The sequence below is a fragment of the Gossypium hirsutum genome, chromosome A08 (assembly GCF_007990345.1).
Source record: "Gossypium hirsutum isolate 1008001.06 chromosome A08, Gossypium_hirsutum_v2.1, whole genome shotgun sequence".
Lineage (NCBI taxonomy): Eukaryota > Viridiplantae > Streptophyta > Magnoliopsida > Malvales > Malvaceae > Gossypium > Gossypium hirsutum.
The window spans coordinates 114,044,677-114,072,628 of NC_053431.1; the positions used below are offsets into that span (position 1 = coordinate 114,044,677).

The 27,952-nt window shown below is 33.1% G+C and overlaps 2 protein-coding genes and 1 long non-coding RNA gene across 3 annotated transcripts; 1 reads left to right on the forward strand and 2 right to left on the reverse strand.

Annotated features, from left to right (window-relative positions):
* Positions 1-377: 377 nt before the first annotated feature.
* LOC107939705 (myosin-11-like) lies at positions 378-1,144 on the reverse strand. The gene is made up of 2 exons (XM_016873071.1): positions 811-1,144; positions 378-673 (listed from the first exon to the last, which is right to left on the reverse strand). The coding sequence occupies exons 1-2, from the start codon at positions 1,142-1,144 to the stop codon at positions 378-380; spliced, it is 630 nt and encodes a 209-aa protein (XP_016728560.1).
* A 3,358-nt stretch (positions 1,145-4,502) lies between these two features.
* LOC121204623 (uncharacterized) lies at positions 4,503-5,716 on the forward strand. The gene is made up of 2 exons (XR_005899802.1): positions 4,503-5,068; positions 5,334-5,716. It is a non-coding gene; the product is annotated as an uncharacterized lncRNA (long non-coding RNA).
* Positions 5,717-16,927: 11,211 nt separating this feature from the next.
* Positions 16,928-20,724, reverse strand: LOC107939706 (increased DNA methylation 1). Its single transcript, XM_016873072.2, has 9 exons — positions 20,478-20,724; positions 20,252-20,319; positions 18,405-19,158; positions 18,196-18,307; positions 18,054-18,130; positions 17,729-17,970; positions 17,552-17,638; positions 17,383-17,482; positions 16,928-17,300 (listed from the first exon to the last, which is right to left on the reverse strand). Exons 3-9 carry the CDS (start codon positions 19,125-19,127, stop codon positions 17,070-17,072), a joined length of 1,572 nt encoding a protein of 523 aa, XP_016728561.1. The 5' UTR covers positions 19,128-19,158; positions 20,252-20,319; positions 20,478-20,724; the 3' UTR covers positions 16,928-17,069.
* Positions 20,725-27,952: the final 7,228 nt, after the last annotated feature.

Sequence of the window (27,952 nt, forward strand, 5' to 3'; positions counted from 1 at the left end):
TTTCCAACCTTTGATCCATAGCTTTGGTCTTTTTCCGTGTGCAATATTGGTGTTCCAGGGTAACTATAATACAATTTTCAATTAATTAAAGTTCTTTTTATGAAATTTAATGCACATGATGCAATGAAATGCAAATGCATGAGATGAATGTACAACTAAAGAGACGTCGATTCTGATTCAATTCCATTTAAAAAACTTTATTAGAAAACAAAATCCTTTACATAAAATAGATCATATATATGATTTGCCCTAATGCCCAAAGTTTTAACTTTCTTAATAAGGCAAGCCAGCTCACGACCCCGATCTGACTCTAACTCATACTTCACACTTAGCACATCAGCTTGAACCACTAAGGTCTATAAATGATCGGCCACTTCTCATATCTGAGCTAAAGCTTCACCCATGATATGATCTCTATCCCTGACTTGGTCTTGCGATCGACGGACCTGTTCCTTCCACTGCTCATTGTTTAACTCAAGGAATTCAATTCGGAGCTCACAGTTTTGTAGCGTAGTCTCGAATTCTTCCACTTTTCCTTTCAAATCCTCGATCCTATTCAGGCTGGCCCTTAATTCAATGTCGGAGTTACATCCATGATACTGATACAGTGCCCTCTCTAAATCCGCTACCCGAGCTACCAACATCTTCTTCTCATCTTGGCCTTCAACCAACTCTTTTTTAAAGCATTTTCACGTGCTCGAGCATCATGGAACCTCTTTCTCCACTGATCTGCTCTAGCCTTTTGCTCTTGAATTTTCTATCGCCACTGTTTTGACGTCTTCCCCAATCCGACATTTCTCATTGACATACGTAGTTTCTTGTAATCAGCTTTTAGACTGTCCAAGTCTTCCTCAATGCTTCTTTTCCCTTTCCTCAACTTTTTAGCCTCGAGTTTCTGAACATCGACATCCAACCTCAAATGCATCTTTTCTTCTTCCAGCTGTTCTATCTTTTTCCCTAACTCCGCATTTCTTTCTTCGAAGTCCCGTTTTACGATTTCAAGCTCAGAGGAGATTACTTGCAAGTATTTTTCCATCGCACGAACACCCTCCAAACTCGGCTCAGGGATATTATCATTAACTCTTTTATTCAACCACCCATTGTATTCAGGAGTTATCATTGATCCTATAGCCAATCTCTTCATTCGGCGTATCGGTTTCCAAGCATCAGAAATATCTCAAACCTTTTTCTTGTAATTGTTCTCCTTATACGAGAACTCACTCTGGGTTAATCCATGTTTCATCGGTATAAATTGCCTTGACCTATATTGTCTTAAAACGAGCAAATGGGCATATCCAACAGCTTCCCAAATTCCAAGCATGGGTACCCAGTCAAAACTCCCACACCGATAAAGAATCTCATCAGGAACAAACCAATGAGCTCTCCACTCAACGTCCTTTTCCTGAAGATTTTAGATGAGCGTGATCCAATTTTCTTCTGATATGTCATCTCTCCTAGTCATGGCTATTATTTCCTTTAACGGGGAGTAACTCTCGGAGAAAACCCGATAAGAAACCTTATCCACCTTCTAGAAATGGCTGTGGAACCAAGCCAGCAATAATTGCGCACACCCTATAAATCTTCCTTCACTTGCCCTCCGACATGCACTCAAAGATCTGAATGCCTCAGCTAGAATTGCCAGCACTGGTGTGACCCCTTTGTCAAGTCGATCAAAGAAATCGGCAACTGCTTCATCTATATACCTTAAAGCTTTGGGGAAAATCACCAAACCATAGATACTCAAGGTGAAAACATCAACTTTCCTCTTTGTACCTGGATGTGCCACAATTAGGTCCCTCAAACTCACTCAAGGAATGCACTTACCATCACCCTTTTGCTGAATTCGAACTATAACCCACTGTTCACTCATCCCGGTGATAGTTATTAACTTCTTTACAAAAGCTAGGGCACTAACAGCCTTGGAATAAACTTTGTCGACTTGAACCTTTAAGCAACGAAGAAAAGCTGTATACTCCTCCACAGTAGGCACCAAGTCCACTTTCCCAAAGGTGAAACAACTATATGCCAGGTTCCAAAACTGAGCCATAACCCGAAACAAGTACTTGTCCAACTTGACGTCAAGCAGGTAGGGTAAGTCGCCATAATTTTGATAGAACAACTGCCTAGCCTTATCATCCCAACTGGCCCATATATCCCTCAACTCTTGGAGTTCATTTTGGGTCACATTGATACGAGTGACATTCCCCAATTCTGATGTACACCCTTCAGCCAAGCTATCCCCTTTCTCAAGTTGCATATTCTCTGACCACATACGGACAACCGTATTATCTAACCACATACGGACTGTCACACTATCTTCTACTTTATCAAGGAATTCGCTCTCCATAACCAGCTTTCTAATTTAGCAACCAAATAGAAATCGACACCTCTTTAATATGAAATGACATGCAAACATAACCACAACAAAACATAACAAGTTAGTATCGAAAACTAAAAAAAAATCAAAGCAAATAGAAAATAATCAAACACCTAACTAGGTAATTGCTAAGGTTCAACATAGCTCTACCTAGGGTGAGCTCCTAGAGTTCACTATATATGGCTCAGTTCTAGAAAAGGGTACCTAAACCAGCAGATTCCTCAACCCTCACCCATTATAGGCTAATGTGGACCGAGTTCGATTTAGAGGAATACATTTCCCTATGGCCATGCGGAGGTGAAAACCTCACGGAGGCATAGTTTCTCACTCCCACTTAAAAAAGGTGCGACCACAACGGTCATGCAAGATGATGCGAGGGGATATAAAAAACTCAAAATGCAAAACACGAATAAAATGACAAAAACCATAAAACCCATGAAATGCAATAAAAGGATCGTATGTTAAAATTCAAATTTTAAATTTTTGACAAAAGGACAGAAAATAATCAATTTTACGACTTGACTCTCTTATTGGTCCCCAGTGGAGTCGCCAAGCTGTCGAAATCATTTTTAAAAGTTTGAAAAAAAATGGGGATCGACTTTAAAAACGAATTAAGGAGTTGCCACAAATCTTTTTGGTTTAGGTGTGATCGGATCACCTAATAAATCATTTTATTAAAATATGGGTTTTGCCCTACGAAAAAAAATCAAGAAATGGGTTCGGGAGTCGGTTACGTATGAGGAAGGATTAGAACCCTCGTAACGCCCAAAATTGGTACATAATTGACTAATTTATGTCCTAATGTTGAAAATTTAAAAAAACATTGAAATACGATCCCCTTAAAAGTGCGTACACAATTCGAGTTTGTTAAGATTCACTCATTCCAAAAGAACTAAATACCACATCCAGCACGTTAGGACACGATATTTTAAACTTCCAAAAAAAACTGAGATCACCTCATGATTTCCAAAACATGCGAAACAACTCAAGTTAGATTTTAAGATTCACTCGTTCCAAAGGAATAAAATACAACATCCAACACATTGGGACACGATATTTTAAGCCTCCAAAAACTGAGATCACCTCATGATTTCCAAAACACGCGAAAGAACTCAAGTTGGATTTTAAGATTCTCTCGTTCCAAAGGAATAAAATACCACATCCAGCACGTTAGGACACGATATTTTAAGCCTCCAAAAACTGAGGTCACCTCATGATTTTCAAAACACGAGACGAAAATTTTTAAAAGGGTATTCGGTTATTTGGTCCAATGATAAATCAAAACCCAGCACTTTAAGGCACGATTCCTCGAATTTCCAAACACGAAACATTGCCTTGATTTGTGAAATTTCAAATAAGCGTTACAAAAACCGAGTCAAAATAAAATGCTTGATTTTTTTGAAATAAAGGACAATCGATATTAAGTGGATATGAGAATTATAATCATGATACAACAATAAGAAATAGAAATATAATTATATGTATAAAACAATAAATTATGGAAAAAAAACTCATAATACATAAGACCATATGAAAACCAGGAACCATCGCAAAACAATTCAAAAACCTGTATGAAAAATATATAAAGGAATAACACATGTTAAAATTCAACATAACTAATATGTACACAAAAATTGATAATACATAAACAACTATTAAAACATATAACATACAAGAAGAAATTCGAAATAAATAGTATATAACATAATTTCAAGTAAAATAAATTGATGTGACTAATGACGCATGTAGGGAAAAAATATTAATAATGCATATACAAAGATACTAAAGTATTCTAAATAAATAAAATATACAATTAAAAATAAGATCCTTAAAAGAAAGCCCAAATTATACATAAATAAATTTTAAAGAGAATATATATACATAATAAATTTAAAAGAAAATATTTACATAAAATAATATGAAAACAATAATGTATATAGAATAGGGCTAATTTTATAAAAAATTATATATGTATAATAATAGTATATAAAGGTATTTTAACCATATATTATACAAGAACTTAAAATGATACTACATAAAATAGAATTTTAAAATAACACTTTACAATTTGAACAGATAAAAAATAAGGCAAAATTATTAAAGTAGCCCAAATTGTATGTTTAAATAATATTTTTTTTAAAAAAAGTTGAATGCTAAATAAATTAAAGAAGTAATGGATTATACATGTTGAAATGGGGAAAAAAACTCAATTGAAATAAAATAAAACTAAATGGGACAATTAATAAATAAAATAAGCCGTTAAAAACCAAAATCAGGACCCAAATGTAGCGCGTGTAAATTTGCAAGGACCGAAAAAGCAAATAAACCATGCCCCAAAACAATTCCTTTCAGCACAGACTGAAATGAACGGACGCGCAAATTTCTGGGACAATTTAAAAAAAACAGAAAATATAAACAAGCTTCAATTACAAGCCAGTGCAAGAGAGGAGGGACCAGTCTCGAAAATTAACCATTCAAAGAAATTATGCGCATAGACCAAGTCAAAAAGCTGTCTGTTCCTTTCCCCAATGCTATTTCCTTCTATTACTTAAAACCTGCTTTAAAAAACATTTTAACCTTTTTTTTAAAAAAACCTAAAACATTTCCATCATTTTCCTTTCTCAGCCGAAAGGGCAAAAACCCAGGCCTTCTTCTGTCGCCTCACGCACTGCTGTAGACGGCCACCGAAAGGTCGAAAATTTCCCCCTTTTGCTAGCGAATCAAAAGATACGACTCCTCTCCCTTCTACGATATATTATTTTGTATTTCGTGAACTCAAATGAAAATGAAAAAACAGAATAAAATAATGATACACCACCTTGAAGTATTCTTTTCACTGCTCTTGGATTCTTTGTCTATATTTTGTATTCCAAAAAAAAAATCTCCCCAACAAATGAAAATTCGTGGCCTTTTATGGCCAACTTTACAACGGTTTCTTCGCTTCTACTAGTTGCAGGTATGGTGAACGTGGGGCGTGGGTCATGCTACACGCGAGTTGGCCAGACGTGCGAGGTGGAGAGCGTGGTGGCCGCATTCGTGCGGCGCATAGAGACCTAGGGTTTCCCGAAAACCCCAAAACTTTGGGCCTATCAGGCCTTTATTTTTGGACCCAAGTCTTTGTTTTTATGAATTGGACCTGCTATAACTTAGGTTCGGACTATTATCTTTTGTCTATTGTATGTATATGGGCCCGGGTCAAAATTGGGTCTTACAATTTATATCATATTTTCTCCATCACACACACCGAAATAAAGAATGAAAGAGTTGGAGTATAAATAAAGAAATAATGAAAAGAAGTTTCTGGCTCCACCGAACCAAATTAGTAGTGGAACATATTTTTTTAGTTTAGAAAATTTGGCAACAAGCAGTCTGCTTCATTATAATTCTTTGTTCGGTGGAGTACTGTGATAACAAAAATAAAAATAAAAAATCAAAGGTTTCAAGATGAAGAACTTTTAAGAGAAATAAAAAATAAAAAAAAAAATTAAGTACTCACTTGGAGGTAAAAAGGAAACACTCTCCTACTAAGAGAAACTTGAATCTTACAAAGACAAAAAGAAAGAAGATCCAAAAAGCTTAGAAAAATTATTTATCTATTTTGTCTCTAGATTCTTTTCTTTTTATTGATGCTAGATTGTTTTGGATATATTTTTTTTCTCTATTTTCTGGAATGATGGTAGATTTTATATCTTAATTAATTTATTATGTTTTCTTTTCAATTGTTTTGATTTATGTTCATTATGTACTTAATCATGCGCTTATTTAATATGCATGTCTAATCAATAAGCTACTCTAATTTGATAATTTCAATTTGTATTGGAAAAGAAAGTTTTGATTGAAATTTAGATTGAATCAATTAGTAAATTAAGATTAATTATAGTGTAAGTTAATTTGTAATTAGGATACGCTGATTAATTTTAATAGGTTTTGTAACACCCTAAGTTTGGTGAGTTTAAGATTTTGTCGTATAGTATTGTCTTGCAAAAAGTGATCCGCCTAATTGTTTGTTGTGGCGTATACATGTGGGTGTATAGTAACCGCCACATAAGTAAGTAAGGATTTTATTTCATGATATTTTGCTTGTTGGGGATTGACCCGACTAAGCAACGAACAAGAAAAAAATGGCGGAAGAAATTGAGAAATTGAACTCACAAATTTAACATGGAAAACCCCCTCAAAAGAGGATAAAAAACCACAGGTAAATATAATTTTATTATAATGCCAAAGGAACAAAGAGTACAAAAGATGGAGATAAAAATTAAACCCCAAAACTCGAAAACAAAGAACCCTCAAAACATAAATACAAAATTCTCTAAAAGTGTTATGAGTTTTAATCTTTTAATGGATGTATTTTCTGATATTGTAAAAGAGCCTATTTATAGGCTAAATTTATAGGTCAAATAATAATAAAATAATCTAGACTAATCAGAGTTCATCTGAAACAAATAAATATAGTTTAACTGGGAGATTAAATAGAGTTTAACTGGGAGATTATCTTTCAAATTTAACTGAAACATGAGACATACTTAACAAATCTCCACCTTGACTCGTATTTCCATAACGCCATCTTTGCCAAAGCCCGCCACAGGCCTATCTTGAACTATGCAGGGAATTAATTGAGTTGAATCTATGCTTAGAAGCTGGAAGACTTCTAGCTTTCGACTTGCGCACTGCTAATCAAAACTAACCTGGGTCTGTTTTCACAAACATAGTGCCCTAACTTTTCAAAATCAACATCCAAAAAAGAACCTCTATTCAACGAAACGATCATACATTTTTCTCTCCTATGACCAAGTTGCCTCCGCTCCAAACGAGTTGACTTCGAATTTGTAACAGATAAGGGACATTTGTTTTCACCGGTCACTATAGAACCTTTTAGAATATAAAGACTGTCAGTCCATTTACCTTTTACAAAATGAGAACCCCACGAGACACCTTAATATTGCTTGACTCGACGTTGATTTTGCAACCTTTCGAGTCTAAAATACTTAAGGAGATGAGATTCTTTCATAAATCAGGTACATACCTAACATCGGGAGTGTCCTAATCATTCCATCTTGCATCCTAATTTTAACAATACCAATATCAATTACCTTACTAGATGAATCGTTTCCCATGCGTACAACTCCACCTTCAATCAAACTATATGTGGAGAATCATTCTCTGTCGGGACACATGTAGAAAGAACATCACAAATCTAGGATCCACTTGGACGTAAGCTCGGAGGTATCGCTCGTTGACATTAACAAGAAATCATCATACTTTCATCAATCAAATTAGCATCAGCTACATTTTCCTCATTACTCTCAGTGGCCCTTTTTTTTCTCAGTTTATAACAATATGCTTTGACGTGACCTAACTTCTTACAATAACGACACCTTTTGTCTCGCTTCTTTGATGCTACTAAAATGGAAGCTTGCCTATCTGCCTTGCTATCCGAACCAAACCCATTATCGAGTTTGTCTTAACTCAAAAAATAACCCTTCACATACTCGAATGAGAGTTTGTCTCTACCATAAATGAAGGAAGATGTGATGGTTACCATGAGATTGTAATGGCCTAAATTCAAGGTTATCGGAATAGTGGTTTCGTAACCACAAATCTGATTTAAAGAGAAATTTATTTCAATATTTTTCATGAAAATTGATATGATAGGAAAACCGTATGAAAATATTGATAGAAAATTTTTTTACCGATTTAGTGGTTAGTTAGAAAAAGAAATTATTGAAGAAATTAGATAAAAATAAGGTATCGAGACCTCTATCTAGTAAAATCGAGTCGAATATAATTTTATAAATATTTATGAAAAGTTAGTAATGTAGTATTAAAATTTTGTTAGGAAATTTTAATGTTTGGCTAGTCAATTAAATGAAAAGGACTAAATTGTAATAGGTGTAAAAGTTGCTAGAATGATTAAATAGCTTAAGAGTCGAATGAGAAAGGATTTAAAAGGCAATTAGACCCAAAATTTATTTGGGCTGGACGGCAAGGGCATGAAATCAGTAGGAAAATTGATAAATTAAGGGCAAAATTGGAATATTGCAAAATTAACTAAATAAAACTAGGACTAAATAGGAAATATCTAGATTTCTCTTCATTTCTCTTCAATTCCAGCAGCTAAAAACGCAATAGGAGGGTTCTCTAAGCTGGTATTCCATAATTTTTGCACCAAATCCGGAAGATTCAAATACGAAGCTAGATCGAGGAAAGGAAAAAGTTCGGGATTAGTAGATTTTTTTTATGTTTACAAACAAGTATCAAGGTAAGTTCGTGTAACTTGAATTATATTCTTAAATGCTTAAGATTGTATGTTATTGATGTGAATATGATTTGAACGCTCATTGTATGAAAATTAATGAAACATTGATATATTTGATAAATGAGAAGAAATCCCGGTTGAATGAAAGGAAATTCGATGGATCTCTGAAAAGGAATTGACGGTAAAAAGGATCTAGCCCGGACGGGTGATCCTATCTTGATATAGCCCTCCCGAAGAATATGTGTAAAATGGATTTAGCCCGGACGGGTAATCCGAATTAGGGTCTGAATTTAGCCTGGACTGGTAATTTAGATCCAAGCTCATTAGAGTAATTGTCGTTGCAGGGGATTTAGCCTGAACTGGTAATCCCGGCAATACTCTATGAGTTTATATTGCAGGGGATTTAGCCTGGACTGGTAATCCCGCTGCAAGGTTGAGGTTCGCGGGAGTGTGCTCTCTGAATTGGAAATGTGCGCACATGAATATGAATTGACGGACCCGGAATTGTACACTAAAAGTGTACCTTTGAAAATCCATCAAAATTCCGATAAATTCAACAGGATAAATATGGAAAAATAACAAGGAAATAGAAATTATGATATTGATGAGCTCATCAATCATGGTATATTTTATTGGTACATGGAAATTATTGTACTAACTTGAATGTTGAGTTTGTGCATATTAGGGTAATAATGCATTGAATGGATATATAAATGTTTATTGTATTGTATTGAAAATATTAGGTAAGTATAATTCTTGTTACATGAGCTTACTAAGCACGAAGTGCTTAACCCATTTCCTTTTTCCCTGTTTTGTAGTGTTAAGAGCTCGGAGGTCGGATTTGGTCGGAGACACATCACACTATCAACCTCAGGATTTCGGTATATAAAGAAACTTTATTTTGGAAATCAATGGCATGTATAAGCTAATAAAGTAAATGTTAACGTGAAATGAATATAAAGTTAGCCATTAGTATGGTTAACAAACCTGGTTTTGGGTATGTAATGACGTTATCTTATAAATATGCATGAATTTATCTTGAAAATATGTTGAATTGGTTTGGTTGAAGTGGATTGGTCTCGATTTAATATTGCAGGGAAGGTTAGATATTTATAAAGGGGCTATATTGAATATAAAAAAAAATCGTAAACTCCGGTAATACCTCGTACCCTATTCCGGCAATGAATACGGGTAGGGGGTATTACAGAGATAAAATAGGATCATATTAGGAGAACGTATATTATTCTAAAGAGATCAAGGATATCCTATGAGGGTAACACAATTTTGACTATGTCATTGGACGAGCATTGAATAGTCGCTTTTGCAATGGTATATCGTTATGGAGAACTCAGTCACAATACTATAATAGAATGACTTCATGACTAAATGAGTTTATAATTAATATGGGAAAAGCTGGAACTTAATTATAAATCATTTGAGCCCTCATTACATATGTCCAATTGGTCTTCTGCTAGCTTGTTGAAAACATAAATGAATTGCGTGTTTGAATAGAAATGAATGAAATGAATAGGAAATGAGAAATGAGAAACATTCTAGAATGATTATGGTTTTTCCTGAAATGAAAAAATGGAATCATTTGAAAGTGACTGTAGGTTTCCAAAATGAAAATGGAAATGATTCATTTGCAATTCATATGGATTACTTAAAAATGATTGAAAGAATGAGTTTATGTTTTTGAGTTGTTTTGAAGCCCGAAAATGAAAATAAATCATTCGTTCACAATGAACAGGTTGAGTTGTGAAATATTAAACATATTTTCTTAAAATTTTACCACGGGTATAATCGTCAAAATTTTATGAGGGGTAAAATCATCAAAATTTTACCAGAGGTAAAATTGTCAAAAAATTTACTAGGGTAAAATAGGGATGAGAAAATTGTTTAATATAGAATATTAAAGTTTATTATGAGTAGGAAATTGTTTTTCTATTTGAAGTAGACAACTACAACTTAATAAAGGTTCTACCTTCTTTTCTTATAAATAGATAGCATCTGTAGGGCATAAACACAACTTTGTGAAATTGTTACTCTGTCGAAAAATAGATAGAATTTATTCTCAACTATTATATATATTTTTTCAGAATAAAAATTCTACTGGTTTCTATTAAATAAGAGAATTTTCGTTTTCACCTCAAATAAAAGAGAACTTTTTCTAGTTTTGTGTTTCAATTCAATTGGTTCAACCCCACACTTGAAGCAATTCATGGTACGAGAATAGCGAAGAAGATCGTTTGGTTGAAATTCAGGACCAACAAACATTCGCTAAGCTAAAAACACATGTATGAATTTAGTTAGGGTTTATTGTTATAAATATCACAAATCGGGTCAGTTTTTAAAATTTTAATTTTCTACTGTGAAAGAAAATTGTTTTCAACCCAGATTTTTTTCCAATAGCGACACCCATTCTTTGGTAACACGACACCTTCAACAGTTGTACAATTTTGGATTGGTTGGATCATGGTGTCGCGATATCGCCTAGTCTGTGTCACAACATCCTCACCTAGTCAATGTCGCAACATGTTGACTCCAATTTCTTCACTTCAACACCTTCAAGGCTATCATGACCTTGAAAGCTCAATGTCGTAATTTTGGGTCGGTGTCACAACATCCTACCTTATGTGTCACAACTCTCTCAATAGTAGTCTTCATGTTGATTTGTGTTGAAGTTTTTGCATCCTTAAGGTGAAAGGATTCGGTGTCACAACATCTTGGCATCAATGTCGCGACACCCAAGTTAGATGCAAGTTTTCTCAAGGTTTGGTTGTCATTGTATTCCTACACAAACTCAAATCAATCTTAGACTCTAAATGACATAGTTTTGCCAACTTATGTCTCAAAAGAGGTCAAATATAAGAAAAGCTATCATTAATACTAAAATCTAAGAATCAATAAAAAGTATTAAAAATATTTGTAAACTACTTGAAAACAAGCTCAATAAGTACTCAAAAAAGCCTAATTTGACACATCAAATTACGAAAGATCACCCTAAGGCTATTGTAATGCATTTAGACAAGACAATCGCACCGATTTTTATTCTCAACCCTAATATTCTTAGAATGCTAACTTTTAACCTCATCATTTGAATTCCTTTAGATTTTATCTTAACAATTAGCTTTTTAGTTGCACATTAACACAATAATCAAAATCATAGGGCAAAAAATTATCCTAGACCTTGTAAAAGTGCTTTTAGAAAGAGCTTATGAACAACAACATAAGGTACATGATAGTTGGATCTTTAACAATACTATGTCTTTAAAAAAATGTTTTAGCAAAGATTTCTATTCAACAACATGTAAATGGAGTGAGGAAAATGTTGAAATAATTTTGAATCATTTAAAGAGTGTTTGGAGATATTTGAGGTATAGAATTAACTTCAAAAGCCTAAAACAATCATAAGATATAAAATAAAAATTTGAAAAAGTTTACATAAAAATCCCACAAAACAAATGTCAGCCACATAAAGGCTTTAAAAATATTTTTATAATCTGTCTTGGCTTAAGTTGTGCCCATGAAAGAGGCTATGAATTTTTGAATCAATTTTGGAGCTTAAAAACATACTTTTGTGGGTGCAGGGCATCATGTATTTGTATATAGTCCCTATGTATTTGTACCTAGCTCTAGTAATATAACATCACATAGTCCTCATGTATCTATACTTGGCCATAGTACTATAGCATTTTAGCTATTGACTTGCCAAGTAAAGATACTTAGGTGTAGGGGACTTCAAATTTTGTCCGAAAATATTTCAAAGCATTCCTAAACATCAACATATGTTACCCATAAGTTTCAAATCATTTTTAAAACATTTTCAAAGTTCATTCTAGCATAAACTCATTTCTTATTTTGGTCAAATTTGCACTTTAGTCCTCAAACTTTTCAAAAATTACAATTTAGTCCTCTTCGCAATATTCTCGTATCCACAATACTTTTCACTGATTTACATTTTTAGTGTCAAGCTTCTTTTCATAAAACTTCTTTATCTGACTCAATGTCTATTTTTTTATCGAAATTTTGTTGTTTCCAATCTTCTAATAGTGTTAAATATTATACCAAAATTTTTGGGGTGTTACACATCAACTCCGTCCTTACGGTCCTACCAATTTATTATATGTCGCACTTTGGCAAGCCTAAAATTATGATTAATAAGATTTATATGATGAATAAAAGCTTCATCTGGGGTGGATGTGATAGTCAGCAGAAGACAACGAACGTAAATTGGCAAAAGGCACATGGTTAAAAAATTTGAAGGACTTGACATTGCTAACTTAAGCATTAAAAATTCTTTACTCTTTAGGTATATGGTGGTGGAATTTTTCCAATGAGAAAAGCCCCCTTTTGGAGAAAGACTATCGTTGCAAAATATGAAGTGAACCTTTAAGAATACCACTCGAATTCATCTAACAAAAGAAATTTCTTTTGTTTGGAAAGGAATTCTAAAATTCTTTGATAACATTATCATGGGATATTTTTTAATGTCAACTTATGTTTAATTGGTAGGCAATGGCCTTGAAATTTGGCACAATGACTATTTCTGAGAAGTGCATTTTGCAATCGATTATAGGATGCTTGGTTGGTTCAATTTTGGATTTTTTTCATTTCTTGAATTGCAGAATGTTTATTCTCTTAGTTGTTGTTTTTTTTCCCTTAAGATGATATATGTATTTGTGATTTGTAAATGTTATACCCTACCTCAATTTGGACCTAATTGGACCCTCTATTGGGCCACTTAAGGCCCACTGAGTGGCATAATTGGGTAGGAACCATGACTTTCCTACAAATACCCAAAGGTTCGACATTGTAGAGGGACTTCTCTCCTCTTTCCAAACCCTAATATTATTAAGCATTCATCCTGAGTCTTTCTACTTCTTCAACTCTCAGCCCTAGAATAGGTGAACTTTCTTCGACATCACCCCCACTCCTCTTTCTCCATCTTTGTTGATACCATGTATCAATAATGGTGTGGTGACCATGGATTGAACACACAACTAGGCTATACACCTATTTGACAAAATGACTTGAGGACATTTGTTCAAAAATCATCATCTCTTAAAAGTTCCATTCATTTAGTTGATTGATTTTTGGATTTGCCTAGTGGGGGCAAGCAAAGATAGCTAGTAATTCCTCATTCCTTCGCCCCTCTCAAACCCAAAATTTTGGCTTCCTCAAGTCCTCCATCGCCAAGCCCTTGAACTTTTGAGTAAAAAAAATCAATTTTCATGGCTTTAACCAATTTTATTTGACTCGGCCTATATATTATTTTACCCATTGGCCAATGACCATCACCTAAAAATTAACTAAACATTCATAACTAATCTCTCTCTTTGTTGTTTTTGTTTCAAAAGAAACTAGGAATTGTTTGTTATCATGATTGTTATTTTATTCCTAACATTCCTAATCTTCTAGAAACCCTAATTTATTTTTTTTTTGTGTTTTGCGGTATCTCCTTTCGTTGTTGACCCTACATTTTTCTTAGCCCATATACAGTTTCCATCCCTTCCATCCATTTAATTTATGTGGATGAACCCATTTGAGTATTTCTTTGATGTTCGTGAAGATTTTGAGGATGAAGACTTCTTTTTTTTTTTGCTTTTGTTTTTTATGAATATCTATTAGACCCGTGCAAGAAGAGTTTGTTATCATCTCTATCCTATTGATGGATTTGGTATATTTATGTCGAATTCATGGATATTTTTATATATATTTGATTCTCCCTGGATTGATGTGACAGTTACACCTTACGGGCGGTTATCACCCGAGGTTTCTATTATCACATCCCTGAATAGTTACACCACACAAATGGTAAACACTCAATATGTTTATCTATACGTTCTTGTACATGCATGTCTATATATTTATATATTTGAGAAAAGGAACCTAAGAGGGATTCCCACGGGTGGTTATACCACTTGTATATGTGTATATTCATATAGTGCATATTGTTAGACAAAGGGAATTTGTGAGAGACTCCTACAGATAGTTACGTCCACCATATGCACTTATGTCATATCTATAATTTTACATGTTATATCTGTAATTCTACTTTCATCACATAAATCTGGACAAAGTAGACTTGGTCGATGGTAGTGATTCAACATGATTTTCATCACGTAAGTCTAAACCTAGTAGACTCAGTCAATGATTGTTGACAGGTGTCGAATCCACCAAAAGTAAATTTTTACTCCTAAATAGTAAATAAATAGTAATGTAGGGAGTAAGTTCGATCCCATAGATTGGGATTTCTAAAATTGTCGTTTTGATTTAACCAGGTTGTCAGGTAGGCAGCTATCGTGCCCACGATGTAAAAATAGATAGAAACAAAATTCGATTGAATAAACTGATGAAATAATATTCTAGCTTCAAGCTCGATTTTTTTCGGTTTCAAACCGATCCTTGATAACAAGTCTTCTCCTTTAATCGAGGACGCCTTCTCCTTGATAACTAATCAATTATAGTGGTCAAGGACGCCTCAGACCACCAACCCTTCTGTATAAATTAATTGCGGGAATGCCCAACAACCAACCTTTACCTAACAAATTAGAACAAAGAACCACAAAACACACGTCTGTGATTTAACTCTCGAATAACCTTGCGAACTCAAAAGGTCCAACTCGAACCAACAGCCTCAACCATGCTAGCCGTTTAAATCCAATTGTTATTTCCCTTTACAAATTAAACTTACCACTTAATTGGACACGCCAATGTGTTCTTTGGTAGATCGAATACGACAAAAGATCATATGGGTTCTTCCAACTATAAGCATCAATAAGTTATTTTTGACTTGGTGTCAATACAACTTTATGAGATGACAATTTCAAACCTTTGGGTACGGTTTCGAGTCTCATGGTCCTAAAAATCAGATAAAAAATAACCTAAAGCTAGACCAAATTAATCCATAAAATTAAACAACAGTAAAATAAAAATAATCCAAAGAAAATTTATTAAAGAAAAATAAAAATAAAATTCTGAGTTTGGTGGCTGTAGAATGCGCATATGCGCCCTTGTTTCTTTTGAAACCTAAAACTATATATATATAATAAAACCTAAAGGGAGGGGTGGCTGTTATGTGCCCCCTTTTCTAAAACCTATTATATATATTTATACAATAATAACCTAAATTAATAAAACCTTAAAATAAAAAGAGGCAAGCTTAAAAATAGAAGAAGTCTTAATATAAATAATAAAATAATTTTAAAATATTTGTCTTGTGCGTCAACTCGAGTTTTTATGTCAAATTTTTCGTGCAATAATTGCACCCACATGAAATTTGATCGATCAAGTGAAAAATTAAATAAAATCCATGCCCAAAATTAATTAAAATAAATAATAAAGACATGTCGATTAAGTGCATTATCAGTTGTGATTTGACATGGGAGGATTTTACTCTCCACGTAATTTTGAGTTGTGAGAGCCACGATAATACGGTTAACCAGTGATTATTTTTCATAAGTCTCACCCATGTGTCTGGGAGTAAAGTCACTTATTACCTTTTGTAAGCCTCCCCATGTGTCTAGGAGCAATGTCACTTTATTAACTTCCGTAAGCCTCCTCTCATGCGTTTGGAAGTAAGGTCACTTTATTATTTTTCGTAAGTTTCCCTCAATGCATCTAGGAGCATAGTCACTTTACTACCTTCAGTAAGCTTCTCTGCTGTGTTTGAGAGTAGGGTCATTTTATTACTTTTCGTTAGCCTCTCTCATGCGTCTCGGAGTAGGGCCACTTTATTATCTTTCATAAGCCTCTTCCATTCGTTTGGGAGCAAGACTCTTTTATTTACCGTAAAGCTCCCCCATACGTTTGGGAACAAGACAATTGGAATCCTTTGTGAACCCTTTAGGCTCTCGATGAAGGTAAAGCATATCTTCAAACCGTGAATCCTTTGAACTCTCAATTATTTTGATGTGGTGTTAATTAGATAACATCACTTTCCATTTAGGATAAACTTATGTAATAAATTAGTACATGGATTTATTGGGTAAAAAATTAGATAAGATTTTGAAAGTGAGAGGTAGGCTCGTGAAATATGACTTGTTTTTTGAATTTTTGTCGGAAAATCCAATATCGACGTTATGGGTTTTTAAAAAGGTTACAAGCTAATTAAAGAAGTTTGACATAAAAATAATGAATGAATTAAGAAAATAGATAGAGGTTTTAGTCAAATTCAATGGAAGTAATTATAATAAAAGTTGGTGTGCAGATCATGTGGTTTGAGCAGAAAGTAATTATAATAAAACAATAAATTCTTGTTTTTCAAAAAAGATGAAGGCAAGAAATCTGAGAAGAATAAGACCATAAATAATGTGAAATCAGCAACCCTTATACAAAATACTGGAATTCAAAAATAAGGGATAATATATAATTTCTGTATAAAAAAAAAAGCACATATAGTTGAGACTGAAGCAGGCCACATCAAGTCACTTAGAAATGGCCCTCCTTTTCTTCAGGAGATAAGTTCAAATCAGGGAGCATTGCCAAGTTCTTGTAGAGCCTTACTACAGAGCTAGGGAACATGACGGTGTTGTAGAGGGAGAGCTCCTTCACCAACCGCTCCTCTTGCACCCTGGAGAAAAAATACTTGTCCATCCACATGCCCGTCAGTTGATTCGCCGATGGAATCACCAGCTTCTCCACTTTTAATGAGCAAAGTGTCTGAAAACATCCATTGTTACCAAGCCTTTCCATTCATTTTATAATTACGTACAAAAATAAAAAACAGTTTGATTTTAATTACCGATTCAATACAGTTTTCCAGTACGTAAGCCATCCCTAGCCGCCTATATTCCCCACGGGTTCCAATGAAAGGCATCTCCGCCAACCTTTTTCCATGCACCCTGGAAACCAGTTGAAGTTAATATGGGATCAAGTAATACTTTGAGAAAAATAAAATAAAATAAAAAGACCTTATTGATGCCACACTGATGATTTCATCATTCTTTTCTAGGATAGCAGTATAAAATCCACTGTAGTTAATACGGGTCACGTTGGACCTGGAAACGAGAAAGATTGAAACTATTAATCCTAATTTATTTATGTTGGTAAGTTGAGAACTAGTTTAAAGAGTTGCAATAAATGATTACCCTCGATTGTACACAATGCTTTGGACGATATTGGTTCTTGTATGGCGATCAATGGTAGACAGGAAACACTCGTTCATTACCAGCCACGCCACAGCAATCTTGGAGTTGCACTGTATTCTCTTGTACTCCTCTTCTCCATAGGAACCAGTGAATGGCTCATCTATGCGTTGGAGCAAAGTCCAAGTAAGGCCATCGTGGAGCGCATTTTGTGATCCCAGCAAATTATGTAACCCTTCATATATCTATTGTACAACTTCATAGTCAATCATTTTTTTCTTTCAATTAATGTTAATCACTTGAGAAAATGATGGGGGAAGGTGGGTACCTTTCTGCAACTACTTCCACAGAAGACAACTGGAGGATTCATCAGATCCAACGGTTCTCCTCCACACCTTAAATGATCTGTAAACAAAGAGCAGTGATCGAAATCCTTCCATACAGTTTGGATTAAATTAAGTACTACTTACATTTTTTTTCACATTGGCTACACTGCATCAAAAGGCCATTGCCATTGCCATTGCCATTGCCACAGTATTTGCAGATACAGTATGGACATAGCCAATCACCTTGGGGAATAATCTGCATTTTCCATTTCCAAAAAAAAAAAAACATAAAACCAAACACCAATACGTATGTATCTAGAGAGAGACCATTAAAAGAGTGTGTTTTGAATTACCTCCATGAAAATACACCTGGGATGAAATGTTGAGGGACATCTTTCGCAGCAAATCAAATCCCCACCATCAGCACAGATCATACAGGCATCATCATATCTGTCAACAGCTTTGGATGCAGGCTGGATGTTATTGAATTTACGCGTTTCTTCCTCTTCCTTATCTTCCCATGCTTCTATTTGGCAATCCAACAAGGAAACCTGAGACCCTGCCAAGTATATATGTTGATAAGGCTTCCTGGTTTTACGCCCTGAATGAACCTCAAATTCCTCCACTGTTAGCTGACCAGAACAACAGCTACATAAAATGCCTTCCCTATTCACTTTGCCTTCTCCAAGTATATTCCCTGACTGTGCAGCAACATACCAAACTACTGCATCTTCTTCAATTACACCCAACCCTATCAACCAAGACAACACTGTTCTCCTGCTTATTTGTGCTTGAGGCACCTGGGAAAATTTCCTCTTCCTCCTCCTCCTATGTCTCTCTCTCCGTCCTCGCCTACGTTCTTCCCCATTGCCCCTTGATCGCTTCCCACTTAAATTCCTGATAGAACTTGCACCACCAGCTCTAGCAGTATTGTTCTGGGTTGACCTCCTAGGAGTCCTAGAGGGTGTCAAAAAATCGGGGTCCGAATCATCTTGGCTTTCACTATCCGAACCACTTGATCCCAAATAAGCACCCCTGGTATTTAATAAGTTCCTGTTCCTAAAATTATATGCCATGATCTTTGAAGTGATTATTTGTTTTCTGAATCTGAAAAAAAATGAAGAAAACTTTACTCAAATTTAGCAACAATAAGATTTTCCATGCAAAAAAAGAATCAAATTATTTCAACTGTGTCCCATGTTAGAATTATTGCTTGATTTGTTTCCATTTCAATTTTTGTTTTCACAATGATGAGATAAATTTATAGGGTCCATCAACAAGTCTCATTTCTCTTTGGCTAGTAAGGATGAACAAAATGATAAGTGTATAAAACCGCTACCATTTTCACTCAATTTGCAATATTACAGCAAGTGAAAACCATTTTTTTCTACTTCTTTAATTTTTTTTTATTACATATAATATTTCTATTCTGATTTTTATATTTTAGGGTTTAAGATTTATGGTAGCAACCACATATTTTACCTATATAATAGTTCAAAATTTTAGAAAAATACAAATATATTCACAAATTCAAAAGTAGCATTATTAAAATATTAATTGTATAAAAAATTACTAAAGAATATAAAATCACTTAAATTTTACACTAGTGTAAATGGATATCTCCTATATCTAATGTTTGAATTCATTTTTTTTACCAATACATTTTATGGTAATTAGGAAGAAAACCAACTAATCACATTTTTAAAATTATTTGACGCATTTTATTTCCAAAATTATATCAAATCAATCTAATTAACTTAAGCTAAAAAAAATTTGTTTCATTACATTTTTTTTTTGGAAATAAACACATCATGATATAATTGTAGACCTAGATTTATGTTTGACATGAAATTACTGTGTTATTATTATTTTTTAATTTTTATTTTGTTTTGTTTTGTTTTAGGATTTGTTAGATAGAGGGAAAAAATTAAGATTGCCCAACATAAGAAAAATTCAAGATTTAAAATTATTACAAAAAAAATCAAATTATTTGAAAAAAACCAAGATTTAAAAAAAAAGTATAAGTGTTCTGTTGTTAGATTTTAGGATTGGAACACCAACCGTTCTAAATCCTTCCTTTTCACTACAATCTTTTGGGACAAAAAATTTAGTCATAAATATCATTTTCCTTTTTAACTAGTTGAGTTAAACAAAGTCATAATAAATCTTAATTTAATTGCAAAAGCAAGAAAGATTATACCTTCTATTTTTTGAAATGGATCCTTTTCTTGCTAGAAAACTTGACTCGGATGTGATTTCTTCAGATATCTATAACAGTTAAATGAACGATTTGAATTTTTTTCCAAACATCTCAATTGACAAGTAAAATTTATAAAAAATAAATAAAGAAAAAATCAAAATAAATGTTAATTAAAATCAAACAGAAAAGCAGTAAAATTTTATAGATTCAAATTTCAAGTGTATACCTCTTGGAAAGCAAAATTGATTTAGGGTTTGGAAAGATTATCACTTATAAGCCGAAACTTGTGTAGCTACTTGTTCAGTGAAGAACAACATGAGGCAAGAGTGTTACACTGCATGCAACTCTGTATTGCAAAGTGTTTCACTTTTGTCAAGTGATAAGAGAAATTCTAAAAGAAAATTATAATGTCTTTAAAAGTAGATTCGTCAATTTTTATAGGAAATATCGCCGTCTTTAAGAAAAAGAGAGAGGATTTATCCCACTTAATCTCATTAGATTTTTGAAATTTACAATTAGGGTTGGCTGATTTTATAGAAAGTATCGTCCATCCCACGGTAAATAAATATAAAATTTTCTTTTAAAAATAAATTATCTTACTTTACTATTAACTTTTTTAATCTCATAAGAAGAGTTGATATTTTTTTTAAATAAATTAAATAAGATGATCAAAGAAAAAGTAAATTAAATAAATTTTAAAATATTAAATTAATTATTAATAAAAGTAAAAGCACGTAACAAATATTTAACCTTGTTAAAATTTTCACTTTCACTGTAAGAAAAATAAAATCTAAGATAGGCCATTTAAGACATTTTCTCTTAAATTAGTGTACAGCTGACAAAAACTTTTACTTTTATGGAAGGGAAATCAAATTTTTGGTGGCTTTTGTTCTAAATTAGATAAAAACATCTCAAACATATATATTTTTAATATATTTATTTTTGAAATATGGTATTATCCAGCTGGCATCATTTTTATTTCCATATACAGAATTTTTCAATAAATTGGTTGCCATAGTAGATTTTCCATGATTAGAAAACTTTCCATTTACCATAGAATTTTCATTTCTTTGGTGAAAACCATGTATAATTTTTATTTTTGAAGTTTAAATTTTTCAAATTTTGTTGATAAAGATTGAGTTTTTAGGGATAAATCTTAAAATTATATATTAATTTTGATTTAATGTGTAATTGGATATATGAACTTTAATTTGGTGCAATTAAACACGTAAAACTCTAATTGTGGTTCAAATCTATATTTAAAACTTTAATTTTGATTTAATCATTCACATTTAAAGAAATAAATATATCAATTTATTTTTATCTTGGATAAATATAATTATTTATGTATGCAATATATAAATATAAAATGATATTATATCAATAATTGTATTAATAATTTACAAGAATTGGATCAAATCAAAATTATATATATAAAATTACACAAAATCAAAATTCATTTATACAATTACATATTAAATCATAAATCATATATAATTATGATATTTTTCCTTAAATTTTAAGTCCAATTATATTTAAATCATGTATGGGTTTTACTTCGGATTTCTTCTGATTAATTAGTTTGAATTGAATTTGTCGTAATAATTAAATTATAATTGCAATTGTTGATATAAGTTGCAATTTTAAAAAAATCCTTTGAAATTTTTTAATAAACAGCGGCTTTGAATTTGATTTCTTTAACTATTGTTTCTTGTAAATACATTTTTATTATATATTGTTAGTATATAAAATTGTTGGAGATCTTGAAAATGTTATGTTTGTTTTGGCTTAATTTATAAATTGATATTTATATTATATCATTTTTTTAATTTTGGTATCTAAATTTTATTTTGGTCATAAGTGATTTCTAAATTATTTTTCTTTTCTAAATCACCTAATCAAGCCATTAGTCAAATCAATAAGTCTATTTTTCAAAAAAAAAATTAACACACAAATTGGTATCTAAGCTATACCATTTTTCTCAAATTGGTACTTTTTTTTTGTCACAAGTGGGTACCTAAACAATTAAGCATATTGACTTATTTGGCCCTCTAACTTTACAAAAAAGTCATTTTAGCTCTCCATTTAATTTTTTACCACTTTTAGCCCTTGAACTTGCAGTGCTTGTCAAATCACCCTAAATGCCCACATCATGTGATCTGTGAGTTATAGAAAAGTGGAGAAGATCCAATCGGTTAAAAGCAAATATTAAAGTTACATGAGAATATAAAACCAATCTCGTAAGATTCTATAAGATTAACTTTGATTGGACTTTTTGAGATGCTTCAACTAGCTTTTTGGGTGATTCTTATGCCTGAACCATTAAGCTTTGAGTATTTTTCAAAACAATTTTTGAATCACCTGATTTCTATGTCTGTAGCTCGAGATATGGTCACATTTGTAAAGCGTTGCAGTTCCCTATGAGAAGTTCAAGATTAATTATTGGGTTTCATAAGTGTAAATTGACTTTCGATGACCTTCTGACCACCTTTTTGAGTGATTTGTGTGCCCATGTCATAGATCTTTGAGTCCTCTTTAAGACACTTTTTCAACCATTTGATTTCAAGGTATGTAGCCCAAGTTATGCCCATTTTCGTAAAGAAGAGAAGTTCCCTATGAACAGTTCGAGTTCGATCGCAAGTCAACATATTTAACTTTCCAAAGCAAATCGAGACACAACCAGTGTCATGGGTTGCGCATGAGAGCCCGCAACCATGATGAACTTTTATGATTCATCGTATTCAAAGGAGGTCATTTGGCCCAATCAGATTAGTCTGTTGCTTGGAGAGATTGAAAGCCCATCTCCGAAGCTTGAAAAATATGGAAGGTGATCTTCAAAGATATGTGATCCTAGATATTAAATGTAATTTTTAAAAGATACAATTCTGTAATCTTAGAGATTTGATATCTAGATAGCTTTTAATCTTAGCCATTGATGTACTTTGATCTGTACTGTTGATTTTGGAGAGACTCAACTATAAATAGAAGCATCTCCCCTCATTGTAATTAATTCAGTTATTAATAGAATTTTGAGAGCATTCACTCAACCTTTTCTCTCAAGTTTTCTTGCTTTTCTCTGGCTTTTGTTCATTTTTCAAGATCATTCTTACTTTGTTCTTCTGTTGCTCTTTATAGGTACCTTACAGGAATTCTGTTGAATCTTCAATTGTTGTGACTTAGGATGACTTAAGCATTTTTTAGCGAAGAAACTGCCTAAGGCCGCACGAATTGCGTGGGAAAAATCTAAGTCTGTGACAGTTGGTATCCGAGCAACGTTGAAAGATGTCGAAAAAAGTTGCTGAGAATGTTGAGGGAATGGAGACCCGTGGAAGGGCTAAGAAAGCTAGTTGTTCGAAGGACATACTGTCAGCTTTGGAAGATTAAGTCGTCACTCTCGAGGAATCCGTAGGGGATATCAAGGAGAGGATGGATGATGTCGATGATAGAGTCAATGATGGGTTGTTGTCCATGAAGAAGCAACTTAGAGTTGACCAAGTCTTGGGGATTTTTAAAAGGCATAATTATCGAAAATACACTCAACATTTATGGGTTTTTGGGTTTGATCCCTTAACCCCCTTTTTTTTGGATTAACACCCTCAATGTTACTTCTTTTTTTAAAAAAAATTAACCTAATTTTAACTGTAAACGTGAGTTGACTGTTAATCAAACCGCAGGTCAACAAAGTTGCCTATGTGGCATGCCACATAAGCACGAGGTCATAGATGAGCCATCTATAATAAAAAATTGTTTAACAAAATTCTTTTTTTTTTCATTTTTTCAATATTATTTGTTCTTCTCTTCTTTCTCTCTTCCCCTGTCACATCCCAAAAATTGAGTCAGTGGAAATGGAGTTAATGAACTGAGAGTGGTCATGCCTGGAATTTTTTTTAGATGACCTTGGCACATTTGTTAATAGATAAGTATCAAGTATAGTGATTAAGTAGTGGTGGAGTTGTCCTTGATGATTTGAGCTTCAATCATTTCCCTCTCATTAATTTCTATTTGATGCAAATTTGCTTCAAACCTTAGTAAATATCACACCATGTTTTTTAAATAATTGTTAAGTGTAAACAAGGAACTAAATGGCCTAGTGGTTAGTACTTAAATAATTTCTTATGGGTCTTAGGTTTCAGTCTCCATATTATTATTTTTTTGCATGGGAAAGACCTTCATTGTCGTCCACCTTTGTTACCATGCAAGGGGAGATTTCTTTCGTTGTGTGTGAGTCAACCTTCCTTATTAAGCCCTTTTTTTCACTCTCATGATCCCCTTTTTGCTCATTTGTCCCCTCAACATCCCTTTTTTTCCTCCCTTACCTTGTTTGTCAATTCAATGTACCTAGACAAGGTGTAATACACCTTTTGAATTTCATCTTTTTCTTTCCTCTTCATATTGTTGTTCCTCTCCTTTGCTTCTCCATTTTCTCTCTATTTTTCTTTTGTTTTAGCCATCTACCATCACTTTTGCCCTATTTTCCTCCTCTCCTCCACCATTTATTTGCCAACTAAACCATCGCCAAACTTCCCATTTGCGATCGCTCCTCCTATTTGTTTGTACCAATGCCGCCTTTGCACCACCATTCACTACCATGGCCCCCTCCTTGCACAACCATAAATAAAACATTCTTTTTCTCTCCACTCATCATTATTCCTTATTTATTCTCTCCTCCCTTTCTCAAGTGTCGTAACACTCTTCTCCCTCCTCCTTCTTTGTCAGGTTCTTACTGAACTGTTGTCCCGTCACCCCTCCATTGGCTATTAGTGATCATTCCTCTTTTCTTCACCATTTTTCGATCTTTACCACTCTTCATATTAAACAAAACCTTAATTATTTTATTTTATTTTCAATTGTTCTTAAATTATTTTAATATCATATACTTTTGACTCACTTTTTCAAGTGATCAATTTCTCTAGATTCAATTTCCTTTCTGACTCAAGACTCCGGTGATCCACCAGTCCTTCTGATTCAATCGAGTTAGAGTAAGTATGTTAATAGAATGAAAACCACTATTTATTCCCTACTTTCTCCTTTATGTCGAATATGTATAAGAGATTTTAGTGTATTTTCCTTCAAGTATTAACACATCGTATTCTACTTTTGATGAAGGGCTGATCAATACCATCTCGAAAAGATCCTAATTTCAGAAACAAAATCATCGTTACGAATGAGTATTTACAAGAGTAAGTTCAAAATGGACAATTTAGTTTAAGTGAGCAATATCATAAAATGTTTAAAAAGACGATTCTTAATGTAAGGTTACTTTGATAACGAATCGGTATTCCATTGGTTAAGATCCGAGTGTAGGTGTTCTTTAGAGTGGTGTTTCACATCAAATCTACTATCAGGTGTAGATCTAATCTAATTAAAAATAAATATACATTAATTTTAATGTTCAGACAAACAATATTTTTGGACCGTGTTTTATACGAATATTTATAGTATTTCAAAAGGAAGATTTAAACCCATCGATTTCTATTATATCAAGTGATCCAAACCAACTAGATTATCAAAGATATGTTGTATGGTTATGATTATCACTGTTTGAAAAATATGTTATTCTCATTCTTATGTTACGCGATATTATGGCATAATTAATTTTTCATGAAAATAAATTGTGATATTTCGATATCTTGAAACAATACATGAAACACATGTTAAAAATGCCCTACATGATATTATATATTAAGAAATTTGATTTGCATGTTTCAACATGCCCAATGTGACAAGTGATATCTTGAAATGAAAAATATGTATATTTATATGTTCATTGTGGCTATATCACATGCATAGAGTGGGACTTTGTAAGGAGAAAGAATTGATGGCTTCGAACACAACCTACATGGTTGCTTGTCTGCAAAATTGATGGTTTATCCACAACCTACATAGCAGTTTGTTTGAGAATTTGGTGGTTTATCCACAACTTACATGGCAACTTGTCTGCAAATATTGGTGGCTTCGACCACATATATTAGAGTGATTGGATGGACAAGTTATGGGGAACTCTTTTAGGAGTGTAGCAGTGATGGGTAGGATTTTTTATAAAAAATTGCATAATTGTTTTACAAAAATTGCACTACCATGATCATGTGCATAAAATTGATTATGTTGTATGATAATTATGTGCTTATTTTTCTTTAACTTATTGTTATTTAACTTGGTATAAGGCTCACATTGGAATTTAAAAGCTCGCCCTTTTAGTTTCATAACCTTTTAGGTAATTCATAGACTTAGGGCTTGGATTCGACTTTCAGAGGAGCTTCTCGGATGGAACTTTAATACATGGATTATAAATTATTTGGAATGTTATTTTAGACTTTGGTTATTGAACTTTTTATTGGGTTGTTCCTTTACTTTATAACTTTAAATTGCCATGCATACATGCTTGATAGATTTACAAGTATTTTGAATTATTAAGTTTATTTAAATTAATTATGATTTTTACTTGATTTTAAACAAACTTTGTGATTTCTCTAAGTATTTGTGAAAGATTTTTACCAAAATCCTTTTTAAGAAATGATTTAAAATATTGCAAATTCTTAGTTTTATGATTTAAGACGAGATTTCGATACAATAATGATACTTTTTAAGTACTTGAGTTTTAATAAGTGATTTTAAAATAATAAATTACTTGGTATTTAAAATTTAGAGTTTTCATAAAAACAATTGAAACCTAATTATTTTCAACAAGTAAATGTTTTCAACAGTTTTATGTGACTTCCGGAATTCGGCCACAACATCTAGGCCGGGTTTGGGGTGTTATATCCCCTCTAGCTACTATCATTATTGTGCCTAACCACTACCATTGCCATCCCTCTCACTCCTCACCATCCCAACCCCTACTACCACTCCTTTCCCTCCTACTCATCATCGTTGATCTCACCACAAACGTCCCAAAAAGAGGAATAAAAGTTATTGGGTAAGAAAGGTTGGTTCCTAGTTTCTAGGGTTTGACATCTTCGTTTTGGTGTCCCTGCTTATTGTCTTTTTGATAATCCAACATAAATTGAGGAATACGATGGCGAGAAAAGAGGAAGTTACGAGATTACTCAATATGGTCTTTCATAAAACCGCTTATGTGGAAGCTCAAGCCACCGTGGAGTACGATTACTATTCCAAGTTCTAGTTTGCTATTTGCTTTGCCTCTACCACCACTCGCTGTTCTCAGTGCAGATCTATTCGTCATTGGTTCGTTTCTATTTTCCCCTTTTATAAATAGATTTAACTTTTGACCTAATTTGTGCAAATAGAAATGCAAATTTGGGGAGGTTTCTTTATGGTGATTGTTAAAGAGTAGGAGCAATTGAATTAGTTTTGAGAATTTATAGTTAAGAGTAATTGCAGTTGCTGAAGATGAATTGAATGGTGAAGATAAAAAGTTACTTCGGGTTTGAAGGGGGAATTGTGGGATAAATATATCAAGAAAGATGTTTAAAGCTTCAATTTTGATGGAAAATTATTGGGTTTTCACACTGTAGTTGTCTTCTTCATAGCATTATTATCAGGAGTGGTACTATGGTGAGATCAATTGTGAGGAGTAGAAGGGAAGGGAGCGGTAGTGGGGGTTAAGACGGTGAGGAGTGAGAGGGAAGGCGACTATGGTGGGGGTTGGACACAATGGTGACAATAATTATAAGGGAAGAGAGAAAAATGAGAAGAGCAAATAAAATGAAAAAAAATTTTGTTAAATAATTTTTTTTTATA

What these genes read in the sequence shown, in the direction of transcription:
- LOC107939705 (XM_016873071.1), bottom strand. Translation starts at nt 1,144, where the DNA reads ATGAAGAGATTGGCTATAGGATCAATGATAACTCCTGAATACAATGGG. An exon ending in AGCTGATTACAAGAAACTAC is followed by an intron (nt 674 to 810) that starts GTATGTCAATGA and finishes GCTTTAAAAAAG; the next exon opens with AGTTGGTTGAAGGCCAAGAT.
- LOC107939706 (XM_016873072.2), bottom strand. Translation starts at nt 19,127, where the DNA reads ATGGCATATAATTTTAGGAACAGGAACTTATTAAATACCAGGGGTGCT. An exon ending in CCAGGTGTATTTTCATGGAG is followed by an intron (nt 18,308 to 18,404) that starts GTAATTCAAAAC and finishes TGGAAAATGCAG; the next exon opens with ATTATTCCCCAAGGTGATTG. An exon ending in TGGAAAACTGTATTGAATCG is followed by an intron (nt 17,301 to 17,382) that starts GTAATTAAAATC and finishes GGATGTTTTCAG; the next exon opens with ACACTTTGCTCATTAAAAGT.